Source organism: Astatotilapia calliptera, chromosome 22 (assembly GCF_964374335.1).
Source record: "Astatotilapia calliptera chromosome 22, fAstCal68.1, whole genome shotgun sequence".
In the NCBI taxonomy this organism is placed as follows: domain Eukaryota; kingdom Metazoa; phylum Chordata; class Actinopteri; order Cichliformes; family Cichlidae; genus Astatotilapia; species Astatotilapia calliptera.
The window spans coordinates 23,196,518-23,218,424 of record NC_137442.1 but is presented as its reverse complement, the minus strand read 5'-3'; the positions used below and the strand labels follow the sequence as shown (position 1 = coordinate 23,218,424).

At 40.5% G+C, this 21,907-nt stretch overlaps 1 protein-coding gene across 29 annotated transcripts in view; it reads right to left on the bottom strand.

The window, feature by feature from the left end:
* adgrb2 (adhesion G protein-coupled receptor B2) overlaps positions 1-21,907 on the bottom strand; it is a 256,669-nt gene that overhangs the window by 34,414 nt on the left and 200,348 nt on the right. For 25 of the 29 annotated variants that reach the window (XR_013904851.1, XR_013904850.1, XR_013904848.1 and 22 more), the window contains 8 exons: positions 18,658-18,761; positions 18,198-18,300; positions 17,595-17,745; positions 13,137-13,206; positions 11,609-11,675; positions 6,765-6,850; positions 4,828-4,926; positions 2,220-2,319 (listed from right to left, as the gene is read on the bottom strand). Coding sequence is in view for 24 of the 29 variants with exons in the window: in XM_080296657.1 (XP_080152783.1) it covers positions 2,220-2,319; positions 4,828-4,926; positions 6,765-6,850; positions 11,609-11,675; positions 13,137-13,206; positions 17,595-17,745; positions 18,198-18,300; positions 18,658-18,761 (780 nt within the window). In the remaining 5 variants the exon portion in view is untranslated. The remainder of the gene's footprint in view (positions 1-2,219; positions 2,320-4,827; positions 4,927-6,764; positions 6,851-11,608; positions 11,676-13,136; positions 13,207-17,594; positions 17,746-18,197; positions 18,301-18,657; positions 18,762-21,907) is intronic. The other 4 variants (XM_080296647.1, XM_080296660.1, XM_080296658.1 and 1 more) reach the window with 1 other exon arrangement.

Genomic DNA, 21,907 nt, shown 5'->3' with positions numbered 1-21,907 from the left:
TTAGCTGAGAGTGCAAAATTTAAAATATTATAATATCCGCACTTGAATTCTCTGTAGTGTACCACATGGTGCTGTGGCACCCACTCTATTGTTATTTTGTGTTGTAATGAATCATTAGAGAAACCCTCATATAATAACAAAATGAGTCAGTAGTCATGATTATTCATAATAAATCATCACAGTCAATACTCTCACTCACTGTTTGTGTTGCTTACTTGTGATCTTGACAGTGGGAATTGCTTGTTTTAAAGTAAAATAAGATTATTTTCATATTGACCTATTTTTCCACTGGCCGGTTCTTTATTTATACATGATATTATTTGTCCCCAAATTTGCTAATTTGTCAAGATATGAGACTCGAACATGTAGACTGGGAAAAACAAAAAGTCTCTATTTTTTATGGTTGTTTCATTTTAACAGTGAGAGACAGAATATTGCTTAAAAATCCAGAAAAAAACACATGAAACTCATTTGCATCTCTTTGAGTGAAATATGTATTTGACCAGAGACATTTATTTGTAGTTAGTCACCAGGTTTGCGCACATCTCAGGAAGATTTTGGTCCATTCCTCTTTACAGAAACTCTAAACCCTTTAAATTTGGCTTTGGGTTGTTTGGAGGAAGAATCAGCTTCCTCCACAGATAGGACTGAGATCTGGGCTCCATGACCTTACCTTGTTTTTTCTTTAGCCACTATTTTGTTGCTGTGGAGACATATTTTGGGTCATTGTCATGCTGGAAGTCCCATCCAATTCAATTCAATTTTATTTATACAGCACCAAATCACAACAACAACAGTCACCTCAAGGTGCTTTATATTGTAAGGTAGACCTAACAATAATATATATAGAGAAAAACCCAACAATCAAATGACCCCCTTATGAGCAAGCATGTTGACAACAATGGGATGGAAAAACTCCCTTTTAACAGGAAGAAACCTCCAGCAGAACTAGGCTCAGGGAGGGAGGCAATCTGCCGTGACTGGTTGGGGTGTGAGAAGGAAGGCAGGATAAAATACATGCTTTGGAAGAAAGCCAGAGATTAATAACACGTATGATTCACTGCAGAGAGGTCTATTAACACATAATGAGTAGGAAAGGTGACTGAAGAAGAAATACTCAGTCCATCATGGGAATCCCCCAGCAGCCTACACCTACTGCAGCATAACTAAGGGAGGATCCACGATTCACCTTCAGTGTTCTGGCTTAGGGAATGAGGCCCTGTCCACTGGTTTCTCAGTGCAGTGAGGTTTTCCTGTACCCTTAGCAGAAATACAGTCCCAAAGTTTAATGTTTCCACCTCTGTGCTTGATTGTGGGGATGGTGTTCTTTGGGTCATGCTCAACTTTTCTCTTTCAAACTTAAGATGCGCCTTCATGAGCAGGGGGACTTGTAATCCTGCAACATTTCACTCCATTATTGGGGAATGTGTTATCCGTAGTGTTCCTGGTGACTGCGGTAAAACTTCCTTCAGATCATTAACAAGCTCCTCCCGTGTAGGTTTAGGCTGATCCACCACCTATCTCATGATCATCCTCACACTATGAGCCATGATCTTGTACGGAGCTCCAGACCGAGGACAAATGATGATTATTTTATATTTCTTCCATTTCTGAATATTTCCACCAGCAGTTGCCACATTCTCACCAAGTTTTTTGCCATTGGTCTGACGTCCTTTTATAGCTCTTTGGTTGTGGAGAGGTTGGGATGGAAAAAACTGATTAAGTGGACCGATGTGCTTTATGCACATAACAAGTGGAGATCAGGACTATTTATAATTGATTGACTGATTGATTATATATGATCTGCACACAGCCTATCTGTGAAAGCCATAATTCTAAGTTTAGGGGATCAAACGCTTATTTCACCAAGTCACATGAAAATAAATTTATAACATAATCTGATATGTTTTTTTCTGGATTGTTGGTTGATATTCTATCGCTCTACTGATATAAAAATAGAAACTGTTTATTTCTTCATAAGTGAGCAAACTCACAAATTCAGCAGGGGATCAGATAACTATTTCCAACACTGCATCTTTATCGTTTGACTATTCAAGAACAAACAGCAGTGAATGTGCAAATACTTCATCTATATCTGTGACACAGCAGGTGTTTCTTAAACTCTCAGAGGGCTCCCACCATTTAAAAGCAGCTTATCCATGGTGTCTCAAAGCTACAGATGAGTGTCTTGCATGCATTGGTGTTGTGAGACACATCACCTGGAAGAGTGTGGAGCGCCGGTCAGTTATGGCCAGGACCGCTGACATCCAGGTTAATGCTAGCAGCGGGAGAACCACACAGGAGCTCCACAGAGATGCCCTGTCAGAGAGGAAAGAAGGAGACAGAAGTCGGGGCAGAGGAGGAGGAAAGGAGGGAATGAACAAGGGATTCAGTCTCAAACCAAACCAGATGAGTCATATCTGGTAAGTCACATAACTCAACTTCTCACACACATACACTCATGTAAACATGGAGATGAGGCATAGTTTCACAGCAGTGGGCAATTTGAAACTGATTGGCACACTGGGATTTGAATCCCACCGATAAATGGAAGATGATGTGTAATCATGTAGATAGTTTTGGACTGGCAGTTGCTCACAATTACATAGTTGATGCACACTAAGTGCCATGCTGGTAGACTGTGAAGACAATGGGCAGAAGCCCACCGAGGAGGGGGAAGACAAGTCACTGACAAGTACTGACATCGGGTTTCTGAGGTACAAGAATGTGTGTGCATGTCTGACTGTAACAGCACCACAAAGATAGACACCAATTTAAAATGTTCATGCTGTCTGAGCACATATTCACGGTTTTATAACTGTCCAATAAAAAAGACGGACAGCTCCGTCTAGCTACATGGAAAAATACGCAAGTCCCCGTTGATGTGCAAAACGAGCAAAAGCGAATAAAGAACAATAAATTATAGTGATGTATCTGCTCTTCTCCTGTGAACTCCCTGTGGTGCTGACTGCGGTTGTAACCAAACGTCATAATCCAGCAGAGCAACAAACTCCAAGAAATTTTTACATACAAGAAATAAAAATAATGAGAGTAAAAAAGAGGTATGATTCATATGAATTGAATGTTCCATAAGACTAATAAAGCTGATCCTACGTTTTACATATTAAAGTAGCATTTTTGCCCATCACTAATAAATCAATCTTGTGTGGGTGTGTGTTCTTTGCCTTGACAGCTTATACAGTCGAGCTAGTGACAATCTGTCAGGTAAATGTCAAAGTAAGCAAGTAAGTAAACCACCTGAAGTCCAATATGACTTGTATATGTCTGAGACTTAGGTATAAGGAACAATGACTATAGTCAGGGGTGCACATAAGTGGTCCGCAGGTGCACATTCGCTGTCAAAATAAAAGACGTGCACCAGATAAGAAGTTGCCACGAGCGTTTGCGTACATATAAAAGGGACTGTTTTTATCCGCGAGAGTGGGATTTTCACGGCATATTCTGCACCACATCTCTGTGCGTTCATCATTTGTTTGAAGCCAGCTCGCCTCCTGCAACCACTTTTCCGAGAATACGCGCTTCTTTTGCGGTTCGAACTCCTTCTGACATTTCTTTGGAGGTGGAGGAAAACCAAAGTAATAGCTTAAAGGAGCTTGCTTATTCGAAAACTTTAAGAGTTCTAAACAAATGTGTGTCCTCCTCCAGAAAATCTTATGTACGCAAATGCGCGTTACAACTTCTTATCTGGTGCGGGTCTTTTATTTTGACAGCAAATGTGCACCACTTATGTGCACCCCTGACTATTGGATGGTTTGGAAATTCATACAAGTTTGCTATTCTACTTCTTTTCTGAGCCAATATGTAACGATAAAGTCGACTTGTCTTTAGCAAGGATCTAGGCAACTGAAAAACATGAAAAATAACCCTGAGTGTGAAAGTTTACAGGTCTTCCTGATTATGAAACCATTAAAACAATCCTCAGAACAGAAGAAACAATCCAGTGTTTAAAAATAAACTGCTATGAATCTTTTTTTAGCAAAGCTCAGCAAAGAAAACACATCTAACAAGACATTTAAGATTTTTTTTAAGTGATTTTTTTTATTTTATTTTATTGCCTTGATTTTTAGTATTATTGTTATTAGTAGCAGTCTATGTATTTCTTTTTAATCAGTTTTATTAATGGTTACAATGAGATTTGAATTGTAAATAATCTTATTTGTCTTACTTGGCCTTTGTGCAGCCCCTCAGCTCACAAATTTTTTTAAACAAGCCGTTTTAACTCTTCTTCATCTGTTTAAATCAACTTTTTTTGTTTGTTTCTGATTGGCCTGCCCATTAAAAGCAGACGGTGGGTGGGGCTTATGTGTTCACAGAGAGAAATCTCTTTTTTGTCATTATAATAAGAATGACACCTTATTAAACACATACACCACTAAACTTATATCACTAAACTTGGAGCCAGGTTTTCCTTTTTCTCACATGTACGTGATATTACGTGTGTTACTGTGAATATTTACTTGATCTGGTTAATATGAAATCCACGTTTATGCAAGTACACTACCCAAATAGTTTGCTTCATTAACAACCTTTCTGAACATTTCGTAACACAAACATGATTAAAACAAACTTCCAAATATGGTTCACAAATATAGCTTGACAGGGGTCAGATTTGCTTAGTGCAACCAGAGGAAATACCACTTTGGATGAAAACATGATCTCATTAAATTGCAGCGATAGTAGAGCAGGTGTTTTTCCTTTCATTACTTAGCCAGATCCTGCATCATAACTGAAAGCCAGAGATTACAAAAGATGTAGGAGAGTGAGGGCAATGGAGAGAAAGAGAGAGAGAGGTGAAGATGGACTAACATGGCGCTGCTGGCAGTCGAGTTGGACATAGCGGTGCTTGAGATCACGCCACACTTGGAGCATTTCAGGAGCAGTCGGCTACGCGCCTCCGCTGGGACACTTTAGGACATGTACAGACATACATACATAAACACATACACGCACGCACCCAGGTGAAGAGGACAGGAGGTAGGTAAGGGTGTGGGATGTGTGGGAAGGACAAGTACCAGTTATGACAACAGGTGAATGTGCCGGTGTCACAGTTGCAAAATAACCAAGAGGAAAAAGTAAAGAAAAAGAAACATAAAGAGAGAAAGTGGACACAACAAAGAGAAGAAATAAAAAGAAAAAAAGAGAGGGGAAAAAGGGGGAAGGAGAAAAGAAAGAAAGGAAAAATTAAAACCAGATCTTAAAAAGTAGCAGCAATGAAAAACAGTCAGAATACAAAGATCGATTCAGAGCAAGTAGAGGGAACATGAGAGACGGACATTGTAATGTTACAGCAATCATGTGGATTAACAGATTACAGTGATGCAGACAGGAAGTACCGGTGCAAGTACCAAAAATATATTCCCCGGCCAGTGCAAGCAGGTCTATGTGTGTTTTCATATTTTATATATATATATATATATATATATATATATATATATATATATATATATATATATATATATATATATAATTTTTTTTAATTTAACTTTTTTTTTATATCACTGTGCAAAAGCAAAAGTGAAGCTTTCTGACTCCTTTGGTTGTTTATTTACTTACAGTCGACCACTCAGACAGAAAGAGAGAGTGAATGTGCGCATGCTTGCGTGTGTATATACTGAATTTGAGTATATACGTGCAAGCAGAGAATGATGGGGCAGTATGTTGCTATGCTACATTAGCGTCCCAGCACAGCTCATTGCCTTGTTGCCAGCCACATCCCCATGGCTTCATAAGGAAATACATTACGCTAATGACAGCTTGTCCTGTTAGCAACACGACCAACTGTGGTGCGTGCGTGTGTCTGTGTGTATGTGTGAGCATTTTATTTCTGTAAACACACTTCTGAGAATCGGGGGACGAAATGTGCTTACTGCTCGGATAAGGCCAAGGACTTTTCATGCGACAAAGGAGGATACACCTGTTCGTGTGTATTTTCGTGTGCGCGTAGGTGTGTTTGTACACAGCGACTGGTTTAATCTCAGGTTGCATCACCGGGTAACAAAAGCTAATCAACCCCCTGGAGAGCAGAGCTGTACTGTTAACCCTTGATGCTACGAACAAATTAAAAGTTCCATTTGTGCACTACTGTATAGACGTTGGAGGAAATGCAACGGCATAAAGAAAAAAAGGAGAACAAATGATGGAATCAATAGGTGTAAAAATTAAAACATGGATTTTTAGATGTGGGAGTGCCATTCAGAATGAGAAAGATGATGAGCGCAGCGAACTACTTTAATACAAACAACGGTGGAGCTAGAGACATATGCCTGTATATTGTGTGTATGTGTGGGTTAGGATTCAATAGTATAGAAGGTTTAATCCACATAATCCAGGTATTTATTGAATGTAATTAGATTTCCATCTGCCATTGATTTTCACATCCACTTTATTCGGCGATGTCACTTCAAGCACACAAAACTAGATGGGTAGCGTATGTTAAAGCGAAGTAAAATGCATTGCACAGAGCAACAAAACACAGCAGATGTCTTGTCATTTTGTTGCCAAATTGGATCATATTTTTTCTGTTTCTTTTCCTTTTTTTGTATAATTTTTACTGAAGGCACAGATGTACAGGTAGGTGTACGTGCTCAGACCCTCGAAAGCATTTCTAGTTAATTGCCATGAATACTTTGTGCTCCTAACTTTGTCTGACAGCAGGGAAAATGTAACTAATGCAGCAAATGTGCGTGGATGGACGTGTGTGTGTGTCTATGTGTAAGTATGTGTGTGAAGTGCAGGCAACTTACCCAGCACGCTGCTTTTTAGACTTGTCTGAGATGCCGTCTCGAGACATGAGCTTGTTAAACACCACGATTCCAATAAGCATATTCACCTGAGAGACAGAGACACATTGCTGTGATACAAGAGTCGAGAACAGGCGATCAAATGGCTTTGTATTTTCTTTTATTAATGTTTCACAAGGTTGAAGACAACTTTGTAAAAGCCGCATAGACCAAGTTGATTTTTAATTGTCAATAAAATTCATGAATGTTTATAAGCCATTAGTAATGGTATATTTTATCTGTATTATCTCTGCTAACCACTCTGTAAACATTCGATAGCTCAAAAAGTTTTGAATGAATTTTGATAAAACTCTGTAGGGATGTAGAGTGGGGTCACATCAACAAGCCATTAAAATTTGGTTTACATCACCAAGGTCTTCCAGGTCAACTTAAAGATTTATTGATTGAAAACTGACAAAAAGCCATAAAACTATGATTTGGATAGAAAGTGCCATATAAAGATTTTAAATATCATGTCACATGACCTCTGACCTCTCCTTTGAGGTCAATAGATTGATAATAATAAGTGATAATAACGTTACAGAGCTATTTATGGCAATGTTTCCTGCTGCTATTGTTTATGTTGACAACATACAGAATGATATGAGGGGATTCTAAATATTATGCCATTATATTATATCTTTGCTATGCAGTAACGGCTATAAGAGTTTAAATACATAACAATTTGAATAGATGGTGGTTTGTGAACTTTTAATAAAAAAAAACCCCAACATGTTTATTATTAAAAATTTAAGTGGATTTACTAAACAATAAATGCTACACATGAGCTTTATCTACATAAGAAATACAAATAATAATAATCATACTAAAAATGATGTCTGTCCGTATCTTAAAATGGGTTTCAAAAGGGCAAATAACAAAAGCTTGTACTTTTACTTATTTTTACTGCACTACAAACTTCTTAGTCTTTTAAAAAAGGCAAAAGAAACTAAAACTAATATCTAGAAGATACAACATTATTCCCCTAAGAGTAAATACTGTCCAGGGAGAGTGAGCTGACTTGGCCCTGGGGTCGGTTGAATAAAAGCATCTATTTATGAACTATACAAAGTATTATGTATACTATTGAAGCCAAGCATAGGCTTTTTTTCTAAAGGTTTTATTACTTACTAATTCCTACGTCAAATTATGTCATGCTTCAACTAGCAAAATCTAGACAATCAACATATTAAGTTACATGAACAAATTCAGCTTTAATTTGGTGAACTGAAGGTAACAGACATTCCTTTCATTGGTTTCATCCTACTCCTTCTATCCACATAGCACAGGACAGAAGTTTTTTTTGTTTTTTTTTAAATGAGCAGGTCCTGTACTTTTCTTAACCTATAATTATGGCAGTTCTGAAAGCTTTAAAAAACTGCTTCTCATACTTGTTTCTCTTACTAATGAGGAGTCCGTTGTTAAGCCTGCCAAACATCTGGGTTATAGCGGTGACCCAGTGATACAGATTCAATAAGACGCATTTGCACATGGCTCTGAGCCGAGGCTTGCCACATGTAGACCCCTTCTACTTTGAAATCCTGCCCATGTGGGAGATTTCCTGTGCTAGCGACATGTTCGTCATAATCCTGATTGCCAGCATTCACTCATACGCGTTCTTCCATCAGCCACGGGTTTCTCTGCCTATTCTTTGTTTGATCGTTTATCAGGTTCTTTGGGAAGTCTGCTGGAGGAGTGAGCGGTGTAAGTGACAAGTGATTTTCACACCCTGATGCGTACCTACACAGCTCCTACAATGCATTCCTATTCTTACCAAGCTCTTAAACTGAATGTCTGCCTGAATACCTCCTTCAGCTCATGCCAAGAGCTGCTACTAGCTAAGAGGAAAAAATCCATATGCTGAAAACATGTCTGCCAAAAATTACAACCACTAAGCGGCTGAACAGTTAGAGTCTGACATACACGTACCATGTTAAATATTTGGTTTTCACATCCTTTGCAGAAGCCTAATTTCTGCTCAAATCCCATTTCTTAGAAATGAAATGGAAAATACTCATATTTCCTTTCACTGCATATAATAATAATCACAATAATAATAATAATAATAATAGTAATAATAATAATAATAATATGTCATTATCTGGTAGATGACACTGCATGACAGATATATTGTATTATAGAGTGTGTAGTGATTTAAAAAGATACAGTCAATCACAGAGCCTTCCTGATCAGTTCAGTCAGTCTGTTGGTGTCTCCAGCTGCGATGCTGCTCCCCCAGCAGACCACAGTAAAGTACACTGTGCTCACCACAACTGAGTGATGGAAAATCTCCATCATTTTGCTGCACACATTGATGGATCTCAGGTTCCTCAGGAAAAAGAGCCCGCTCATCCCATTTCTTTAGTATACAACTTCTGTGTTGGTCTTCCAGTTCAGTCTGTTGTCACTGTGGATGCCCAGGTACTGGGTACTCCTCCACATTAATAGCCTATGCCATCACAGACAAAGCTGTGTAGCGGTCCACCTCCCTCTGGACTCGATCGCCACCTCTCTGGTCTCATTCAGATTCAGAAGCAGATGACTTCTGCCACACCACTCCACAAAAACATCTACTAGTGCTCTGTACGTCTCCTCCTACCCATCACTAATATATCCAAACACTAGAACTGTCAAGAGTATTTGCGTATGTGCCATGACCTGGAGTTGTACTAAGTCTGAGGTGTACAAGGTGAACAGGAATGGAGACAGCACAGTCCCCGGTGGAGCTCCTGTACTGCACATCACCAAACTAGACAGAGCATTTGGTGGATCGTCAGTATGGTACATGTGGCATTTACGATTCATTAAAAAAAAAATCTCTTTCTCTGATCTCTTCCAGTCTCGCGTGTGCTACTGACAACTACCTACAACGTGCCAGACTGTGACAGCACTATTGTCATGCCAGTCATGTCTGGCCCAGGCTCTGTGAGTCAGCACCATCCTGCTCAGCTATTTGCCCAAGGCCAGGTTCATTAATTAGAGAAGAGTCCTGTGGGAAGGTCTGTGTTTCTCTGCCCAACGCCCTGCTCTCATTACAGCTGTTTGTTAGAGTGCGGCCCCAGCAACAACACCAGGGGGCCAGGTACCACGTAGCAGCTGGGGTGTGGAGCGTACTTTGACATTGCGGAGGAGAAAAGCTGGAAGCGCATCAAGACATACTAGGCACTGAAAAATAACTTTAAGCAAGTTGGTGGGTTTTATGAAACTGCTCCAACTTTCGAAACTTGAATGTTTAACTTCTTCATCTTATAACTTATTCAAATACGCTTTTTTAGAGTCATGCATTTTGCATTTTTTTAAATAAAGCACCAACCTCGCGAGTATTTAGAGTTTTTATACAAGTGTATAAACACTATTTAATATTTTCAATTAAAGGAATGCGATTTATTACTGTTTTGCATTCAGTTTCAGACTATGTAACCTTTAAATAATAACAGTGGCATTGCAAGACACTAGATTAACATAATGATGAATATTCAGCAGCACATAATCCTGTATTCCCTTGTGCCTCAAACTGCAGCTTGCAGAAACTGTCTAACTGCTGTTTGCTTGTCAGGGATTTACTTCAAAATCATGCATATCACTCTGCACACCTGTGCTGTCTGATCCATGTTTCCTTCCTGACGTGTACTGTACGGTACATGTGCAAACAACAGAGGAAAAGAAGCTATAAACGGACACACACAACAGCAACGCCAGTGGCAGCAATTACCAAACTTTAATGCCCCATCCAGACTTATTAAGCTTAGTGGTGGCAATATCTACCCAGGGATCCATTTAGGAGAAATTAGCTGAGCCACATACAGCAGCACACAGAAGCAGATGATTAAAACGCCTCTGAGATACAATCAGTGCACTCAGTTTTGCTGTAGTACAACACAGAAGTATATTTACTTCAACATAAAACCGTCTGCTTTATGGCAACTGGCAAAAATGAAGAAAGCGCACATTATTACGTTCCGTGGAACACAAGTTAGCTGCATATTTAGATCTGAAAATACCACTGGACCATAATAATGCTTAAAACATTGGCTACAGAGCCCTATGCTTTGAAAATGCATATAACAGTGAGAGATTCGGGGCTAGAGCTGCGATGGAGGTCCACTCTTGCGCTGCATTGCCGGCAGCTCTTGTCAGTTAGAATATGTTTTTATTTTTTTCTGGGCTGACATTTTAGACTCAGCGATCAAAGCGCTCAGCTCATCATTGTGTCGTGTACACCCTGGGTGTGTATGCTTACATGTGCATGCGCGAGTGAGGAAAACCCTCAGAGGTCAACATGCATTTGCTTTAATGCCCCAAGCTGGGAGGCTAACTTTGCAAAAATATTTGGAGAATATTTGTGCCGTGTGACTACAGAGAGAGGCCGGCTGGCTGAGAGGAAAGGAACTTCGTCATGTAGATGGAACCTGACTCCTCCCTTAGTCACGCTCCTGTTGGCTTCCCATGATGCACTGAGTGTTTCTTCATTCACCCTTTTTAATTCTATATGTGTTTATAGACCACCGTTTATACACCATTACTAAACGCTGAATCTCTTCCAGTGTGGATTTTGTCCCACCTCCAACTGCTCACAACAGATGGCTGCCCCTCTCCCTGACCCTGGTTCTGCTGCTCCTTTTAAAAGGGAGTTTTTCCTTCCCACCATCGCTAATTGCTTGCTCACAGGGGAACGTCTGGTTGTTTGTTTTTTTCTCTATTATTGTAAGGTGTTTATCTTACAGTATAAAGTGCCTTCAGGCAACCATTCTTGTGATTTGGTGCTATATAACTAAAACTGAACTGAACTGAAGCAGTGACGCACTCACCAATACAATGACAGCAGCTGGCCCAACAAAGGCATAAAGCAAACCGCCTTCCAACGATAGCCAGCAACTAGTAGAGGGAAAAAAAGAAAAAAGGAGAGGTGTTAAAAAAGTGCGTAAACACAGAAAAATCACAGCATGTAAAATATCACGTCGCCAGATTCCGGTCTCACATTTCACTTACTGTGAGTGCCAAGTACTTAACAAAAACAAGTAGACATTCAATTAAGTATCACATTAACTCCAAATTTCCTTGGTGAGGGATAAAGCCTTTCAATGTGTGGTTAAGTGCCTCTTTCTGTAAATAATGCCCTCAGTGCTGAGCAAATTTATTATGTACATTACCTAAAACATATCCTCAAACTGGAAATTTTATTTGGTTTTTGCAAGCTAGTGAGACTTAATGAGCTTAAATGTGTCCTCCAGTAATGTCATCAGAGCACGCGGAAACCCCTCTGTCATCTTAATTACAGCTCAATAAAGAGAAAGCTTAAGATGGAAACCCCCCCCCCCCCCAAAAAAAAAAAAAAAAAAAAAAACCTCCACAAAGCCCTCACGTTAAGTAAAATATGGGAAAGTGAACCTTTTTAAGATGCATTTTATTGACTGGGTACGTAATGAAGCTTTTTTGTGTACATTTTGCTTAAAGGTCAGCCTAGCTGCCTTGGATTTTCATATTCTTGAACAAAACATTCAAATCATGCTTCACCTGTTTGACGTGGTTATTGAAATGCCTTAAAGGTCATTTTGCGCTCACACTTGACAGCAAGGAGATTAATTAAACTATTAGTTTCTCACTTGAATGACAGAAACAAGCCATTTGGCCCTAAGCTGGAATAATTTCCTTAATTTATGAGCAAATTTAGAAAATCTAAATCTTTAATTCTTTTTTCAGTGGTGGAGTTGCTGGATATTGAGCCATTGCAATAATATTAACAGAACCACAAAAATCAAAAGCTGATTAGCTGATTAGTTTTTGACGATTAAGGTTTTCACACATGATATGTAAATATGTTTTATTTAACCTGCCGATCAGAGCTGGTTTTCAGGGGGTTAATGTGTCCCTGCAGTGAACAGGACTGTCAATGTTATACCATGCCCACTACATAAGCAGCTAAGATGTGTTGCGTATTGAACATAGTGCATGCTGGGATAGGCAACTGTCCTCCTGTGGCACAGAAGAAAGAAATATACTATAGCAACTGTATGAATAGATACATGGATACATGGAGAAAAGACTGATGATGTTGATGTAAAAGAATAGATTTGGGGTTTACACACTCAGCTGTTTATAACACACATGGCTGCTTTGACTGAATAAACTAAATACATAAAAATACTCGCCTATGAAATAAACTTTAGTTTGAACACCTCAAGGGGAAGAACACTTGCATATTTTGATTCATCAGCAATGAGGCCAATGAATGGTACTCTGCCTCTAGCCCACACAAATGCATGGTTGAAGCTGGTATTTAGTGATGATATTCACATAGACTGAGACAAAGTCAGGAGGTCTGGAAGCAATACTCACTAGCTGGCTGTGCCGTAACCTCTCGCTCTGGTGAAACCCACTGACACTGCTACAACAAGGGCTGGAAGACCTACAGACAGACATGGGGAGAAAGATCAAAAGTGTGAGACAAAAGATAAAAGAGAGCCTTAGTGGGGACGATGAAGCATGTCGGCCCAATAAGATTTCCCAGTATGAACAACTCTATAAGGCTCCTTTCATTAAAATGCTAAGCAGCCATGCAATAGAGTGTAATATGAATGTATGATTCAAAGTGACTGGGCGCTCTATAGGTAACCCCAGCGCTCTGTACTTCCTGACATGAGGTCTAGCTACAAGCATGAAAACTGGGGTTAGATAGATGGAAGTTATTTTAGTCATAGGCGACGCAAAGCACACAGTGTGGGTGTGTGCAAGCAGCACCAGGAGTACTTGAGCATATGAGATTTAGAGGCAGTTTGTAAAAATGCAAGATATAACTAGGAGTGGTCAATAAGTCATACAATAATTAGCTAAATCAAGTGATGTGTGTGTGTGTGTGTGTGTGTGTGTGTGTGTGTGTGTGTGTTTGTCTACGCACAAATGAGAAGGAAAGAGAGTGAGACCAAGTGTCGCAGAATGCGTGCCAGAAACAGAAGGAAATATGCCGGGCCCTGTAATGAGCTTGGCTCTGAAATATTCATGTAATTAACAAAGCTGTGATTATGGCTGCAAATGAAAAGCAATTAGAAAAAGTCACATTAACATTAACAAATAAGATGGTGGAGAGCCAGGCCGATCCACTAACCAGCGAAGTTTCAATTAGTCAACATCATCAGTCTAGCATTTAACTCTATGTAGGACGGCAAACCGCACACCTACACTTCAGGCTTACACGGTCTGCTGCTAATCTAACGCAGATCCGGTCCCGCCCCGAAATCTCCCGTTGCCATGGCAACCGATTTCAATCACATAATTTGGGGAAGAAAATTGGGAAATGGACGAGAGGAGGATAAGCCGTTTGATCCTCTCCACTATGCTCGACCGTTTCACGCTTTCTGTGTGCATCTGCAAGTGTGTCGGATAATTGAACAGCTGGCACGCGCCCCCGCCGTGCGCCCGGAGCCTTCCTCGCGTTCTGTAACTGCACAGCGTATACATTTCGCTCTGTATCAGGTTAGGGCATCAGTGACTTGGCAGATTAGACCTGTGGGATCAATATCAAGTGAAATGAAATGGGTGTGGGGGTTGTGATTTTTTTTTTTTTTGTGCTATCTCACTGCTCATCTTGCTAGGGTTGTGCTGATGTTATCATATGTTTTGATTAACATCCCATCTAACATCCCTGCTGCCTGTTGAGTTATCAGGTCGTCTAGGTCACAGCATAATAGAGTGACATGCGGCACAAATGGGGGAAAAAAAAGTGACATAGACTCACAGGCGGAGAGGAGAGAGTTTACCTGTAAAGAGTGACAACCTCTGAGAATGTGTATGCATGAGACAGCTTACACATGGGGCTTTGGCTGAGTTAGATAAAATTACAGTAGAAAGCTGTAATGAATGCCTTTTGGGAAATGAAGCAGCAAATAACAGCATACGGTGAAGAAAAATGGGATATAAATTAGAACGGAGCAAATGAAGATTGTTAAGCATAATACAGCCAACAATTTCAACACTATGGCATAATAAGCTGTTACATTTTCATGTAAAATAAGCCTGTCCTGCTGCTCTCCATCACCAATGCATGTCACACAAGAGTGCCTCAATCAGAATCCAATTCATGAAAGGGTCTTCATTTGCCACGCTGACAATCCTCTGGCATCCGAGGATAGCGGATGTTTTCGGTAAAAGAAACGGCAGACACCTTTATTATCAGCTAAGTGTAGAGAATGCCACCATTATATTGGATGTGATAATTCATGCATTCTGCATTTTGAAACAAACGCCGTGCTTTCTTCACTGGAATTCACAAACGCGCCTGTCAAAGTGTTCAGATTTCCAGGAAAATCATGGCAACGACAAACAAGCGCATAGCAATACATATTAATGCTTATGGAGGGGAGTCAGGGGAGAATTAATGAAGTCACTGTGTTTGTGCACTCAGTGTGATCAAACGTGCTTCGCGTGTACAGTCATGCAGTGTTAGACTCATGAACAAAAAAGTGACTTTTTGATAACTTTAACATTAAATGAAGATGGACGGTTGTTGCTTTGATTCAAAGACTTCCAATCCAGTGTCTTTCTGGTTGGTCGGCTTAAAAAAAAACACTTTTGGGGGTCATTAAATGCATTGAATCTCTAGTAAGTTAAAGACTCAGCTGGTCATTATTAACAAGTAGCTGTTACTGTGTTTCCAAAGTGCTTTGGTACATTGTTCTTTATATCAGGTGGTAAAGTTCTAAGGACGGAAGATGCCCTTCCCCATGCAGCCCATAAATGCAGAAATACAATTCAACACAGTTGCAAAAGGCTGTTTCTCACACAAAACCTTGATGAAAACAAAAAATGTCAATGAACAAATCACCGAAACAGCCGTCAAAATAAACAGTTCCTCTGATGCTGTGAAAAACCAAGGTGGTCGAAATGTTTAGATGTTCTGTCAGAAAGACAGACAGACTCCCCTTAGCTGCTGAGTTCCAAACAGGTTTCTACGACAAGTTTTACTGACACTGAAAGCCTCGTGAGCCAGACTAGTATTTTTCTGAGTATAACTGACAACAACTTTGCATCAAAGCAGCCAAGTTTGAAGATTCCTTTATCTCCAGCAAACACAATGGAGCATTTGGTAATCGTCGTCTTCTTCCGGCACACGGTTGACCTTGTAACATGTTTAACTGATCAGGATCCTCCACGTTCAAAAGTTGCTGCAACTACAAAGATTCTTTAAATGAGTTTGCCAAAAACGTGTGACTTTGCTTGGCAGATTTACATAATTTTAGAGACTTTTCAGCATGGAGTGTATGACAGTTTATACACTGAAATAATTCCAACATACTTTAGAAAGAGGGGAAAAAAAAAGAAAAGGGAAACTGTTCAGCTATGAAAGCGCATTATCTATTTTGATCACAAAGACACAGAAAGCAGTAATTGTTCAAATTGTAGACAATTGGGCTTTGATTTGGCGAGATGTGATAAAACAATCGCAAGCGCTAACAATGAATGAGAAATGTTTTTTTCTGCTGTGCGCAAATAACAACATGTTGTGAATGATTTCACATATTGTTTTGACAACTTGAACTATTATTTAAGAAGCGAGAAAGACTGCGACGATGAAGAGAAGCGAGCTTCACCGGCTAAATGTATCTGCAGTTGCAATTAAACAGACAAGAAACAGCAACAAAACGACAGAATGAATCAAAGATGCAGATTAGCAGAGCAGCGTTTTGAAAAAAACAAAACAAAGCATGCTCCGTGTGCTGGAAATGAGAATCTTATCTTTTGAGGTTTTGCAGACACGTGATCGTCAAACGTGATATTAACTTGTCTTCTGGACATGTGAGAATCACAATAAAAAAGTAGAATGAAGTGCACAGTGCCCTAATCACACAAGCTTAGATGCTGGTCAGTGACCATCTGGCAACCACCTGTCGTTAGGGAAAAAATTGTGGTTGCTGGAGGTTGATGGCAGTTGCTGGGAAAATAATTGTTAATGCCCCAGTCACACAGGTCTACACACTGGTCAGTGACCCCCATTTATCCCTAGCAACACACCTGTCACTATAGGCACTTGTGGAAATCTACTAGGAACCAAAAAAAAAAAAAAAAAAGGATTTTGGTGTAGCATCTTTTTTTATACCAATTTTACCCAGGGGGAACCAATGACATCCAGGATATATGCATTTTCCCCCCCTTGCAACCAATATGGCAGACAAATGTTGAGCAATATCACGCGAGAAAACTCAACAGGAATAATTTCAGGGGTGATGCATGCAAAGGGCTATTACAATCTTAGCCCAGATTTCAGGTACATTTATTATCACATTTTAACTCATATTCTTCTCCCGCTTTCTCCTATCAGCAAAAAACCAACCTTAAAGCCCCCCCGAAATATATTTTTCTGTCAGTGAAAGCAGCTTGTGCTCCCTGTCTGAGTGAAAAGGTAGCTGTAATAATGTCAGATCAGCAAAGAATGTGGCCCCTTTAGCTTCTCTGTTCAAACAGGCAGAGCTTGGGAATGAAACTGTAATTATGGAGGAAACTGAGTCGGTTTTATTACCACAGATCAGTGACACGGGCTGTGTCTGTGTGTGAGAATCACTGCAGTCTGGTACAGTGCATGCCAGGAACCAAAAGATGATGGTACAAAGAAAATGCGACAGACTTGCATATCTATGGCAACTACTGTGACAGCTACACTAGCTTAGCATATTGCTGAACATTCAGGTAGGCTCTATTATTAATTATATATTAATTTTTTTCATCCACTTTGAGGTGACTGAGCTTTAGGACCGTTACAGCACTGCACACTATTTTAAAACGTGTGATACTGTGTGGACTCACCCCAGCCGAGGCACAGAAACCGCTTGCGAATGAGTCGTGACCTCATTTTGCCAATGACTGCCAGGTAGGACTGCCACGCCTCAGTCAGCACCCAGCAGAAAGATGCCAAGAAGAAGAAATGCAGGAAGGCAGCAGTCACAGTACAGAGGCCCTAGTGAATAAAGAAAGTAATCGAGAGAGACAAGGGATTACAACACACGGAGAGGTGCTATTTAAACAAACAAACAAACAAAAAATTCTTAAGAAGAGACGTCACGAATCATCTTTTAGGGTTTGGCAGGGGAATATGAAACCTCCGCAAAATAGAAAGTACAAAGTCAAAAATACTGAGTGGAAGAACACGAGTTCAACCTGGCACTGCTGTGTGGTTGATCGATGCTGACCACCACACAGTTCAGCCTTGCTTAGTCAGAAGACTTAGAATGCCTGCTTTGAGAACTCCACTGTATGAACTTTGTCTACTTCTGAACCCTGGTGGTTTTTGGCAGTTTTGTTTCTAGGCAATGGAGGCTTAGTCACAAGCACTATTATTGGAATCACAAGCACATGGACAAGAATTCCTGTGAAAATTCACGTGTAACTCAAAGAGCAGAAAGTCATTACCTTGCTAAGCGTTTGTGATTGTCCGACCAGAATTAATAAATTGGAGGCCAGGATGGAGAGGCAAAAATTCACCAAGATGATCGATCTCTCCGACCGGATATACCTAAAAGCAGAGTAACGAGAGACGGGAAAGAGGGAGAAATGACAGGCGTGTGCGGTAAGCATTAATGACAGACTGATGGACTGAACAGTGACTTTCTGGACATTGCAGAGACATTAGCTTGAGTTTGCCATCTGCTGCGTGTAATCAAAATACAAACTAATCACCACCTCCCCCCCACCGTAGTTGAACCATTTGTTCCTTATTAGGCCTCATTGGAGTTTTTGGCAAAGTAAATGACAGACACAAAAGAGACTTTGCTAGTGAGAAAATGACCACTGTGAGCACAGTTGATGTATGAATACTGACACTGCCATTACTCTATCAAATGTGTCTCTCAGTGTGTTTGTGAGCTCTCACCTCCAGAAGGCAGCATATATTAGCAGCAGGATGAGCAGAGCGGTGCAGGAGATGCCGCACCCCACCATAAGGGGCACAGAGGGCATGCTGGTAGGACCCATGTCCTAATAGCGGGAGGAAAGAACAGAAACAGGAGAGGGAGAGAGACGGATACTTCAGTGCAGTTGCAAGGCATTACAAGAGACATGTACCTGCATCAAAAGAAGCCTGAGTATTTTGCTCTTGTCAACAAAGCACATCCTCAGTATATATCTGTTTGAACTTGAACGTGCTGGTCTTGCTATCGAGGTTTTGTTCCAGTTGCTAGGAAACATTCCCAAACTGACTGATTAATGATGATGGCGCTTATGCCACTGAAGCTGCATCAACTGTGACATCGACATTTTATAATGCTAACATGTCTATGAAAGCGAGCTCTGTGGCCATCATTAAACACCAGATAACGTAATTGTTGCTGCTTTTCTGCTTTAAATATCCACCAACGATATGATAATCAGGAGCCACTGAGGAAATAATTAACTGAAACAAAATTAAAAAATAAAGCTCACCTACAGCATCTTTTGCAGGACCAACTAATCCTTGCATTAAATTTACATCATCAGTTTAATGAGGCTTAGCGTTAGTTTAAGCAGGCTACAAAAAGCTGAGCCACTCTCCTTAAATATCACTTAATGCAGGGATGTCAAAGTAAACACTAAACTCCCTTTTCTATCAGTGCAAAGACATTTAATTAAACATTCAATAACTGGCATGTTTTATTACAAAAAAAAGACATGCAATTTCAACTGTGTCTCAATTTTCAACATTGATAAATGTGTAAAATTACAGAAACGCTTCTGTTAGCTCATTGTCCAGATTGTCCTGTAATTATAATAATGTTCTTTTTTCCCTATAGTAGAAAAAAATTTCTATATCAGATATAATAGTTACTTGTTATTTAATAAGTTAGTTATCTGATTATCTATTACTTAACTATTTGTTGTAATATGAATGGTATGAATTAATCTTTATCAATAGGAATCTATATGCATTCCTTCACATTTCCCAAAGCCTTCCAGTGGGCCATATTGGAGTCTTTGTCAGGCCAATTCTGCCCCCCCCCCCCCCCCCCCCCCCCCCGGCCTTATGTTGGACACCCCAACTGTATATGTATACTATCCCACAAGTGTTGATGACTCTGCTTTTTCCTTTCTACAAATCCACTCTCTCTGAGGCTTGTTGCTGTGTTTAAGCTGCTTTAGCCTGTCCACAGTTTCAGCACATCTGCAAGCTGCTTTACAACCCACCTCTGCCTCAGCTCTGCCTTTAAAGCTCTAACTTAATTAATCAACCTGTTGTTACCGATGCCTGCTCTGTATATTACGTATGCGAGTTAAAAGGTAGTGAGGTACCAGAACAGAGCTATTCCACCAAGTGCAAATGACTGCAGATTAAAATATGACTCTCCTTCATACCACTAGAACGAACTGTTTCTGTGATGACTGACCAATGCTGCCAAGACACAGAGCTAGCTTTGACAAACACTCACTTTACACTTGCTGTGTACCAATTATACACTCATTTGATGACTTCTTATGCGCGAGGGTAAAAGTACGAGACCACAGCGCATAATTAAGTGATTTAGGTCATGATGTACAGCGTACCTCTGCTCCTGAGGTGTGCCTTTGAAAGCATGAGGAACAGACAAATGAAGCCGCGTGGAAAGCATGCACCCCGCCGCGTCCCAAATGGGCTTGATGTTTGGCCCGCTTTTAAGTTCTCAATCACACAATTTACCTCAATTTACCCCCCGCAGCGACTATCCTTCCCTTTCATCCCAGAGATTTATCACTGTACGTACCCGTGGCACAAGGTGTCTTTTACTGCAAATAAAGCACATACTTGAACACATAGGCACATCCAGGCAGATGGGCTAAGTAATTGAAGGTAAGTGTTTAAGCTGCGTGTGCCTGTGTGTGTATTCGACTTGATCTGAATAGACGGAAGCATAAGACGAAGACTTCTTTATTCCCATCAGAAAGGAGAGGAGAAACCAACATGAAAAGAACGAGTAAGAGAGAAATTTAGAGAGGGAGATGGAGTAGGAAGAGCTAAGGACAAGTAAGCAAAAGCAAAGAGTAGGAGGTGAGCGAAATAGATAGGGAGACTGAAAAAGCAAGAAAGTCAAAGCTTGTCTTTTAGTGGTTTTTCCCCTGGCCCATCAAAGGAAGCCAATTTCTCCAGAGGAAAGCGGAATAGGTTGGAATACCAATACGGCACACACACAAACACACTGGGAAGGGAATGGAGGTGAAACATAATCAAAACTGCCTCATAGCGAAGGCGAGATCTACGAAAAAAAAAAAGACAAAGAGGGCATATGACAAGCATCTGTTCTAGGAAAAAGGGAAGGGCCTAGAAGGAGAGCGAGAGACAAGAGAGACTGACTGTGTTTGATACTACGAAGAATGGAAGGTCAAAGGATACACAGGCACTTGTGTTTTTTGAGGTCTGACAGATCAAACGCAGGGCGATGCATGGGGAATGACAAGCAGACAAGCGCATGCACGCACACAGGCACAGGCACTTAAAAAAAGGCTGCAGGATCACCTTTTTTCCCTCTCAGTTTTTGAATCCGTCTTAAATTAGCCTCTGCTAGAAAACTAGTCAAATAAACGATTCTCTCATTTCTAAGTGTGCTCTATCTAAACCCCTCAAACTGTCCCTGAACTCGTCATCGTGTCAATTTGTCTAACAGAATTGTCTAAATTGGTGGCGGTTAGGTGTGTGATGAGATTAAGGGTTTATTTCATAATATGGAAGGATGCTACAATAAGGGGAAATGAAAAGAGGAAACGCCCACACAAACAGACACGCTCAAAAACACTAAACGTAACACATCGGGCCCGAGGCTACTGGCTCACACAGATGCCCTGCCCCAGATAGATATAGTGATATTTTGATGCAGTCGGAGGAGAGAATAAAACGGAGTGCAGATTAGAAAGAGCGAGTGCGCTGAGGCTCTGCTGTATATGGCCAGGCTCCCCTGGGCAGATTGGCTACCATGTGATGGAGAAGATAGCTATTTTGAGCTCAGGAAGTTTAACCTACTTATCTCCTCTCACTCCTCCTCCCCACCCCCTCCTACCTATCCTGCTACCACCCACTCCCTCACTTCATCTCCCTCTCTTTGGCTCTCATTCTTCCCCTATTTTTTTTCCTCCCCCCTACATTCAGACCTGCTCCTCACTAGTGGCTTTCCATGTCCACC